The 10,352-nt window shown below is 41.2% G+C and overlaps 1 protein-coding gene across 4 annotated transcripts in view; it reads left to right on the top strand.

The window, feature by feature from the left end:
- Alg9 (ALG9 alpha-1,2-mannosyltransferase) overlaps positions 1–10,352 on the top strand; it is a 101,471-nt gene that overhangs the window by 351 nt on the left and 90,768 nt on the right. For 2 of the 4 annotated variants that reach the window (XM_008832797.3, XM_008832798.3), the window contains exons 2-4: positions 708–846; positions 1,795–1,929; positions 8,684–8,754. In XM_008832797.3, coding sequence (XP_008831019.1) covers positions 708–846; positions 1,795–1,929; positions 8,684–8,754 — 345 coding nt within the window. Of the gene's footprint in view, positions 1–24; positions 477–707; positions 847–1,794; positions 1,930–8,683; positions 8,755–10,352 lie in introns of those variants that run through there. The other 2 variants (XM_029563405.1, XM_008832799.3) reach the window with 2 other exon arrangements.

Below are 10,352 nucleotides of genomic sequence, written 5' to 3' on the forward strand. Positions count from 1 at the left end.
GGGGGGCGAGGCGGGGGGGGGGGGTGTCTCCGCTGCCTGGTCCTCCTGCCGGTTCTGGTCTGCCCTCGCCCCACCTGATGCATCGCGGGCCCCTCCGTGTTGAGCATCCTTGGAGTGAGGGTCTTCCACGCTTGTGGTCTAGGCCCAGCCTGGATGGCTTGGTGCTGGTTCAGTTAGCACGGCCTCTGTGGGATCTGTAGGTTGGAGAATACGCCTTTTACCCCTGTTTCTCACGGATGCTGGACCCCACCCCCGCGAAGCCCCGTATAGCCTTTTGTGTGGTCCCTACGCCGCAACCTTCAGTGCTGGAAACCACCACTCCCCAAGCTTGGAGCCTGCGGTCAGCATGTGGGATCAGAGGAGGTCTGCCACCTGCACCTTTTCTTAGGCCTCTGTTCGTTTGGAGGGGACATGGATACAGAAAGGAGTGACCTTAATAGGAGCAAGAAATGGAGTGAGAGAATTGTGGGCTTCAAGTGAGTGATTCGTTGGCCTGAGATGAAGGCAGGGTTGTATGAATTAAGTGTATGTCTTAAAAACAGAAAGTGGAAAGAGTGATTAAAAACTGAGTTCCTTATTCATTCAACTCAAACATGACAAACAGTTCATCTTTTTAGGGGAGTGACTGCAGTGCCTTCCTTGTCCTGTCTAATTTTAGACAGGTCCTTCCTGATACCCTTTTGGTTTTGTTCTTTGCTTCTGGGCAGGCCACCTGGGAGCAAGGCAGGTCAAGTCTGGGCACCTGAAGGATCTACTGCTTTCAAGTGTCTGCTCTCAGCAAGATTGTGCGCTGCTCTTCTAAGCAACATCTCTGACTGTGATGAAACATTCAACTACTGGGAACCGGTAGGTGATTTATTTAGCTGTTGGTGTTTTCAGTCCTGGAGCTCTAACCCATGACCTTGGGCATGTTAGGAAAACGCTTTACCATCAGCTGAATCCCTGTCCTCTAGTTCTGGTTGTTGTCTTTGGTTTTGCTTTGGTACTTATGACCTCTCAACACACACCTAAAATGCAAATATGATGACTAGTAAAATAAATCGTCTTCACCTTTATATTCTAAAAACTGCTGATTGGGGCTGGAGAGATGGCTGAGTGTTAAGAGTGCTTGCTGCTCAGTTATGGAACTTGGAGTTCAGATCCCAGCATCCATGTTGGGTGACTTGTGAATGCCTGTAACTCCAGCTTAAGGGATCTCATATCCTTTTCTGGCCTCCACAGGTACCTCCACACACGCATGTACATACTCACACACATATACATACATAAATAGTTACTACAAAACTTGAAGGAAAAATAATTCCCTGTTTGCCTCATGTCCAGATCCCACTTCCCAGAGGCAAGCACATTCTTCCAAAATTTTTAATTTATTTCTTCTGATGTTTGCCAGAATAAACAGTACTACCAAATGGGCTTATAATGCTGCTTCTTGACTGATAGATTTATACATTGTCTGTTGACTTCCTGAAATTTGCAGGTGAAGTTAATCACATTTTGTATCAAAAAAAAAAAAAATAATGAAGCAATAATGCTTAGTGTGGATAATTTCAGGAAAATAGAAGATTTAGAGTTTTTCTGTTTTGGTTAAAGATTGTTTTAAGAAAACAAAGTTTAGGCTTTTACAACTTATATCTTAATTTTAAAATATGAGTTCATTTGTTTCTTATCCATTAGTTATAAATGCTAAAATTCTCAACATTTTTGTGCCTTTAACCATTCAACATGGAATCTTCACCTGTATTCCCTAGAGATGGACTTGGCCAGTATAATTGTGTCCATCTGCTTTTATTCCAGACACACTACCTCATCTATGGGAAGGGGTTTCAGACTTGGGAATATTCCCCAGTGTATGCCATTCGCTCCTATGCTTACCTGTTGCTTCATGCCTGGCCAGCTGCATTTCATGCAAGAATTCTGCAGACTAATAAGGTAAGGGCTGGCTAACCTGACAGCAACCACTCTGATGAAGAGGTGAGTCTTCGGAGCACTTTGGAAAAGAGAACAAAATCTATTGGTAATTATGAGGCCATTTTCTTTTCTTTCTTCATTTTCCTTCTTGCAGATGGAGTCTCACTATATTAGACTAGCATGGAACTTGTGGACTCACATGATCCTTCTTTCCTCATTCTCCCCATTTGCTGGGTCTGTAGGCCTGAGTCACCGTGCTAGACATGTTTAAAAATTGTGTGTGATGTGACTGTGGGCCTGTGAGCTATGACATGTGTGTGGAAGTCAGAGGCCAGCTTTCAGGGTTCTCTTCATTCCTCTTACTCTGAGTTCTGTGAGTCAAGATCAGGTTGTCAGGCTTGTGCAGCAAGTACTTTTTGACCTGCTCAGGCATCTCATTGTCCCATCTTTTTAAAAAAGGATCAGTTATGTGTTCATTCAACAAATAGTAATGGAGCAGCTTTTATATGATACAGACTGTGATAAATAATGTGGAAACAATAGAATCTCTCCCTTCCTGGAGTTTAGAGTTCACTGGGGAGATAAACATTAAATAATTTTAAATGCAGGTTTTATGGGAAAACAGTACAATGCATGAAGGGGTAGCATGGGGTCTATTTTAAGTAGAGTGCTCAAGCATTACCTGTCAGTTCCAAAATTTTTGAATGATGTTTTCTCTGGATTTTTTGTTTTTGTTTTGTTTGGAGTTCTCTCAGCTTTTTAATCTCTCTAGGTTTATGCCTTTTGCAAAATTTGGGAAGGGTGCATGTGCCTGTGTGCATACACGTGCCTGCGCACACATGTGGAGGCCGGAGGGAGTCTTCCTCTATCGCTTTCCATCTTGCTCTCTCTCTCTCTTTTTTTTTTTTTTTTTTTTTTTGTCTTTTTGAGACAGGGTCTCCCTGTAGCCCCAGCTGGCCTGGAACTCACTATGTAGACCAGGCTGGCCTTGAACTCACAGAGATCCACCTGCCTCTGCCTGCTGGAATTAAAGGCGTGCGCCACCACGCCCGGCCCCATCTTACTCTCTTAAGACAGAGTTTCTCACTGAACCTGCCACTTGTTTCTTCCCTGCCAAGGCTGGGGTTACAGGTACACATGGCCACCCATACCTGGCTTTTACATGAACGCTGAGATTTGAATTTTTGGATCCCCATGATTTCATGGCAAGCACTCTTACCCACCAAGTCATCTCAAACCCAAATGTGGGAAAGTTTATTTGTTTTTTATTAAGACAGGGTCTCCCTGTAGTTCCAGCTGGTCTAGAACTCTCTATGTAGACCAGGCTGGCCTGGATCTCACAGAAATCTGCCTGCCCCTGTCTCCCAAGTGCTGGAACTAAAGGGGAAGTTTTTTAATGTTATTTTTGAGTACTTTTCTAGCCATGCCTTGTCCTCTCCTTGTGGGACTCCAATGACATGAATGTCAGATTTTTTTTACTCAGTCCCACAGGTCCCTGAGTTTCTGTTCATTTCTTTCTTTTCTTTTTATTCTGCTTTTTCTTTGTTGCTAACAATTTCTGTTCTCTCCTCTAATTCTTTGATTCTTCACTCCATCCCACTATTGAGGTCATCCATTGAACTTTTTTTAATTTTGAGGCAGGGTGTAACTGTGTAGTCCTGGCTAGACTGGAACACACCAAGTAGACCAGACTGGCCTCAAACTCACAGAGATTTGCCTGCCTCTGCCTCCAGAGTGCCCCACCACACCTGGCCCAAGTGAGCCTTTTATTTTGGTTATTTCCTTCAGTCCTAAATTGTCCATTTGGCTTTTCTTTGTCTTTTCCTGGGACTTTCTAATTTTTCATTTATATCGAGGATATTTTGCAATTGTTCATTAGAGTATTTTATTAATATCTGCTTTAAAATGCTTTTCTAACATCCTTGCCGTGTTTTTGTTGACATTTTTTTTCATTCATTTTGAGGTCTTAGTTCTTTGTTGAAACTGAGTCGTTTTAGGTATTGCATTATGAGACTTTGTCCTTCGTGAGCTCAGCATGCTTCCTTTGCACTGTTGTCTCCTTGGACCTTTCTTACATCTTCTGTTTAACTAACTGCCCATTTTTGGCACTGTTTCAGCTGGAATGGGTGGAGGCATCTCCCCCTTGTTCTGCCAAGTGAAGGTAGAAGTCCAAGTTCCCAGCTAGGCTGTTGATACCCAGGGAAGAGGTTCTCTCTGTTGTTCTGGACACAGGTATGAGTTCCAGCTTGCTCCTAGGCTTCCATTGATGCCACCAAGCAAACAGGGTAGGGGCAACTCAGTACTCTCAAGTTGGGGATGGGTTAGTCCACTACCCATGGGGACCAAAGACCTGGCATCCCACTGCACTTTTGGAGCCTACAGTTTTATCCTTGAGTATTGGCTGGAGTTGAAGACTGGTTATTGTCTGGAAGTTTCCTGCTATGATAGGTTACTTATTTATATTTATTGTGTATGTGTATGATGTATGAGTGCAAGTGTGCCATGGTATGTATATAGAGACCGTTAATGGAGTTGGTTCTCTCTTTCTCCCTTTAAATGCATTCCAGAGATCAAACCCAGGTCATAAGACTTGTACGGTGTGTTACCTGCTGAGCTGTCTCATTGGCCCTGGATTGCCTCTGTCTTGGCCTTTGGCTAGAGAGGCCTTCTGGAGTGCTTCTGTCTGTGTTGGTCTTTCTAGTTGCCAGTTTCTTGAGCTTCATACAATTTTGGAATACATAGGCAAAAAGAAAATGGAATTTCCTGCTATCTTGTTCTTTTTATCTCAGTGTCTATGCCTGTCTGCATTCTCTGTACATTTTAGAGTCTCTTATGAACATTTTAAAATATAGTGTCTATAAAGTTATTTTTAATTACTTAGCAGGAGGAGTAGGGGAAAGGTCCATCTTCCTTGAATCAGAAGTCTAGAGATCTGAAAGTGTTGTCTAGGTAGGAGAAGAATGGAGTTGAGGAAGAGTTGGGAACGGTCCTTTTAGACTGACGGTTCAAGTAAAGAGAAAGTCAGATAGCTTCTTATATAAAGTCATTTGAGTCTTGGAGAGAGAGTGTGTTGGAGATACTTCATTTCTGGTATTTTAGTGGGTTTTTTGTTTGTTGTTTTTCTTTTTAGCTTGTTAGAGGAAAATAGGATGACAGACTCAGTAGAGGACTAATTGCACATAGTCTTTGCATTTTTATTTCCATTTGGATGTCCACTCTCATTTTAAACTTGATGTTCACAGAATTATTCCTCTCGTACTCCTGTCATCTTAACATGTGAGCAGCCAATAAAATGGGAACATTGCCCTTCTCTTACTTCCAGTCCCTTCTCTCTGCTCTTTCGAGGTGGGTGCCAGTAGACAGCGACCCACAAAGAGAATTGGAGCTTGCAGAATCCCCCAGCATGGTCATGCTGAAGGCAGCAAAGGGTAGATGTTGGAGAGACAGCATGGCAGTGCTTGGTGCCTCTTGTGATGCCACCTTCCCACCCTCTTGCCACTCCCCATGTGAGCAGTTTTGTCCTGTCTGTGTCTGGATCTGTGTGTGAATTTATCTGAAGTGTGCACTCAAGCTTGGGCATCCACACACAGGCCCTGAGGCTTCCTGACTCTCCATGTGGCTGTGAGCCTGTGCACCCACAGCAGCCGAGGTTCCATTTCTTCCCTCCTGGCTTTCTCCTTCATGTGATGCTCCTCATTTCTTTGGATTTCTCTGGGTTCTAGTGGAGTGGAGTGCTTCTCCATGCATCTCTCATTCAGAGTTCTCTTTCTGTGAATTGCCTCTCCACATCCTTTGCTTGCTTTGTTCCTATTGGGTTTTCTTTCTTTTTCTTTTTTCTTTTTTTTTTTTTTTTTTTGTTTTTTGAGACAGGGCTTCTTTGTAATCCCTGCTGGCCTAGAACTCACTATGTAAACCAGGCTGGTTTCACTCTCACAGAGATCTGCCTGTCTCAGCTTCCTGAGGGCTGGGATTATAGACGTGAGCCACCTCATCTGGCTTCTATTGGATTTCTTGCTTCTCTCTCCTTTATTGATACCAGATACTGGACATCCTTGTGTTTAGACTGTCACCTCTGTTGACTTTGTCTGCAGTCCTTTGTTAAAATCCCTAACTCTGGTGTAGCCAGATCAGATCTTCTCTTTGGGTTTTTAGGATTTTCTGATGAAATCCTCCTTTACCCACAGATCACGAATATTCTTCCCATTTTCTTCTGTTAGCTTTAATTTTATCTTTAACTTATGAGACTGTAATGATTTGGAATTTTATTATTTATTTTTTGGTCTTTTTGAGACAGGGTCTCCCTGTAGCCCCAGCTGTCCTGGAACTCACTATGTAGACCAGGCTGGCCTCAAACTTGCAGAGATCTGCCTGCCTCTGCCTCCCAAGTGCTGGGATTAAAGGCGTGCGCCACCACGCCTGGCTGGAATTTTATTTTTTAAGTGGTTACTGTTTGTATGGAAGTACATAATTGGCTGGGCATGGTGGCACACTCCTTTAATCCCATACTTGGGAGACAGAGGCAGGTGCTTCTCTCTGAGTTCGAGGCCAGACTGGTCTACATAGTGACTGTCAGGCCAGCTGGGGCTACAGGGAGACCCTGTCTCAAAAAGACCAAAAAAAAGTACATAATTGATTTTTATAATTTTTTTCAGCTGTGTATATGTATGTCATTGTTCTGTGTTGCTATAGCAAAATTCCTGAGGCCAAGTAGTTTGTAAAGAAAAAAAAATTGTGTATTAAACTCATGATTTTGGTGGTTGGAAAATGGGTATGATGTCTGCTTTATGGCAAGGGCCCCCTGACTGTATTATTTGGTGCAGAAGCAAAAAGAAACTAGATGCATACATGAGGGCAAAGCCTAGAGAGTATGCTCACTTTGTAAAAATCCATCCACTAGGGAACTAATCTACTTCTATGAGGACCTACCCACTCCTGAGAAAAAGTGTTAATCTCTTCATGAGAACGGAGCCTGTTTAACCTCTTTACTTTCTACTAGGTCCCTCTGATAAAAACCATTTGCTGCCACTCTGAAGACCAAGCTTCTAGTACATGAACCTGGGGAACAAACCATAGCTATGTACTAAGTTTCGTTTCTCTCATTCTGTTCTTGTACCTTATTTTCTTTCCCTTTTTGCACTGACTGGTGCTTTCAGTTGTGCTAGGAGAGCTGGGACATCATTGTCCTGTGGCAAGTACTATCATTCTCAGATTAGTTCATTTAATTTTAACTTTCTGAGTGTCATTTAGCTGAGGAGTCCTTAACCAGACACTCATCTAAAATGTTCTGTAGTTCTGTGACATCTGGAAAAGTGCTCATGGCATATAGTTGGTTTTCAGTGTTTTATTGACTTAATAAATGAATCTGATTATTACCTGGATCACTTTATGAAACTCATTTGGGAATTTGAGTGGTTATAGCAATGAATATGGACAATGCTTCCAGGTTGTATGTACTAACGTTAATCATACTGTATAGTGAAGTAGTGCTTATTCTCTGAGGGATTCAGTGCTCTTAAGCACACAGTATTCTGTAGTATAAAAGCCAATCAAGGATGGGGGAGATGGCTCAGTGGCTAAGAGCCCTAGCTGCTCTTGCAGAAGACCTGGATTCAGTTCCCAGCACCTACATAGCAGCTAACTGTCCATAACTCCAGTTCCAGGGGATCTGATGCCCTCTGCTGGCCTCCATGGGCACCAAGTGGGTATGTGGTACACTTACATACATGCAGGTAAACACTCATTCATGTAAAACAAAAATAAATAGCTTTTAAAAAGCTAATCAATATAACCCCTATTGTTATCTTTATTAAATTTATGTTATTAATTATAAATTAATTAAACCATATTGCAGATATTAGGAAGATAGGAGGAAAAAGAAATCCTTTAATCCCAGTAGGCTGCCACAGCTTCCCTTACCATTATTGTCTTTTCAGCTTTTCATATGCATATAGCTTCCATAGCTGTAACACTGCTGTATAATAATAATGTGTGATGTGTTTTGTAAATAATCAGTATTTAATATATTATGGTTGTTTAAGAAGGGCCTGCTAGCCAGGTGAGGTATCTTATACCTAGAGTCCCAGCACTTGGGAGGCCGAGGCAAGAGGATTACTGTGAGTTTGAGGCCACTCTGTGCTCCATAGTGAATTCTAATGCAGCCTCAGCTACAGTGTAAGACCTTGTGTCAGAAAAGAGAGACTAAGGACTGGAGAGATGGCTCAGCAGTTAAGAGCACTGACTGCTCTTGCAGAGGACCAGGATTCGATTCCCAGCTACATGGCGGCTACTCTGTGAAATAGATGTAGCATAGTGAGTTGAATACCTATAATCGGATATTGTGTAGTTTTAAAAAGTTTTACTGAATTAGCCAGGTGTGGTGGTATACACCTTTAGCCTCAGTACTTAGGAGGTAGAGGCAGGTGGATCTCTGTGAGTTCCAGTCCAGTCTGATCTATATAGCAAGTTCCAGGCCAGCTGGGGCTACAAGGAGACCCTATCTCAAAAAGACCAAAAAAAAAAAAAAAGTTTTGCTATATTAATAGTGCTGCAGTAGATGTTTTTGTGAATGGAGGCTTCTACTCCTGCAGTAATAGTAGTAGGTATACTGAGTCTGGGGATAAGAAAATTTGTATGGTTCTTGATAAATCCTGCTTTTCAAAAAAAATTTTTCCAGTTTATAGTAGTTTATTGATAACAAATGAGAATGGCTTTATTCATATAACTGTTTTTGGTTCCTGTCTTTGACTTCTGTTTTCTTATTCTGGGTTTCTTTCAGATTCTTGTCTTTTACTTTTTGAGATGTCTCCTGGCTTTTGTGAGCTGTATTTGTGAACTTTACTTTTACAAGTGAGTATCAATGCTTTGCATAAAAAAGAGCTAGGAGGAGGCCCAGTGCAGCACGGGCATCTCTGAGCATTCAGGAGCAGTTGGAAAGAGAAAACACTTTCTTTATAGCTCTTGGTGTTAACATCTGAAGGGCAGCTTCTTGTTTGGAAAATAACTGGAGAGGACTATTTCTAACTACTGTCTTTCCTGAACTTCATAAATACCCTGTGATATAACTAATTTTAATTGTGTAATACATACCTAACTAGTCTTTACTTAGTAGAATTTAGTGGAACCTTATGTCTTGGTTCTCAGATAAAGGACCATGGTTTACCTCTTCCCTAAGCTTAGCTGAAAGACTGTTTCCATTGGGGGCTTTCTGCTCCTATTTGCGTTCAATACATTATCTCACACAAAGTACCAATCAGTTGATTGAATATGCATGAATCTGTTATACATTTAAGTATTCTAATAATAGAAATAGTGCCTTTTTTTTTTTTTAAAGAACAAAAACTTTATATTAGCATTAGCATAGACGTAGAAGACAAGAAAAGTATCATCAGATGTATTTGTATCAGGAGAAAAAATTCATACAACAATGTAAGCATGGAAAATCCAACATAAAGATTATTGGAATAACTAGGGAAAGTTGCAGAGAACTCTGACATAAAGAAATAGCAGATATCAAGAGCAACTTTATTAGTTACTTTTCTCATTGTGTGATAGCCACCTTTTTTTAAACATCAAACTAATAAAATTTGATTTCAATAGTACCTTACCACAATGAAAGATACTTGGATCATTATTAAAAGTCTTCCACAGCTAAGTTTTTGACCTTGACTCTTGAGTAGAGGAGAGGAGAAAACAAAAGCGGTGCTCCCTTTGGGGTTGAAACCATAAGGTGGTCCTCTAATAGGTTTGGGCCGGAATTCAAATCACTCATCTGGTCTCCTGAATTCATGATGAGGATTGCTTTAAGTTGACCTGGTTTAGTAGTGGCCCCAGGCATCTTGTAAAAGTTTCCCTAGAGAACTGGACCCTTAGTCCAGATGCTAAAAAATTACCAGAAAGCCGGGCGTGGTGGCACACGCCTTTAATCCCAGCAGAGGCAGAGGCAGGTGGATCTCTGTGAGTTCCAGGACAGCTGGAGCTACAGGGAGACCCTGTCTCAAAAAGACCAAAAAAAAAAACAAAAACAAAAACAAAAAACCCAGAAATAAAGTTCTAGTGGATAAGAAGTGTAATAAAATCAGGCTTGTAAAGTAGCTCTGTGGTACAGTACTTGCTTTGTGTGCATGAGGCTCTGGGTTCAATTTCTAGCCACTCGTTAAAAACCAAACAAAACAGACTGTGATAAAAGTACAGCACAGGTCAGGGAAGTCACAAAGTAAGACATGAGTGAAAGTTAGCAGAAATATTGGTTATCAAAAAGCTGACTTGCAAAACTTACTTATTAGGAATTATTAAAACACAGAATAGTATATAAAACATGAACTAAAAATAAGAGCCTCCAGAAATGACCAGACCAATTTGAAAAAGAATCAAATTTCTAGAGACAATAATATAATTATTTTGTATTATTGATTTTATATAATCTATAGTATTTATATAATAGTAAA

Source organism: Nannospalax galili, unplaced genomic scaffold, assembly GCF_000622305.1.
Source record: "Nannospalax galili isolate Female #2095 unplaced genomic scaffold, S.galili_v1.0 scaffold335, whole genome shotgun sequence".
NCBI lineage: Eukaryota > Metazoa > Chordata > Mammalia > Rodentia > Spalacidae > Nannospalax > Nannospalax galili.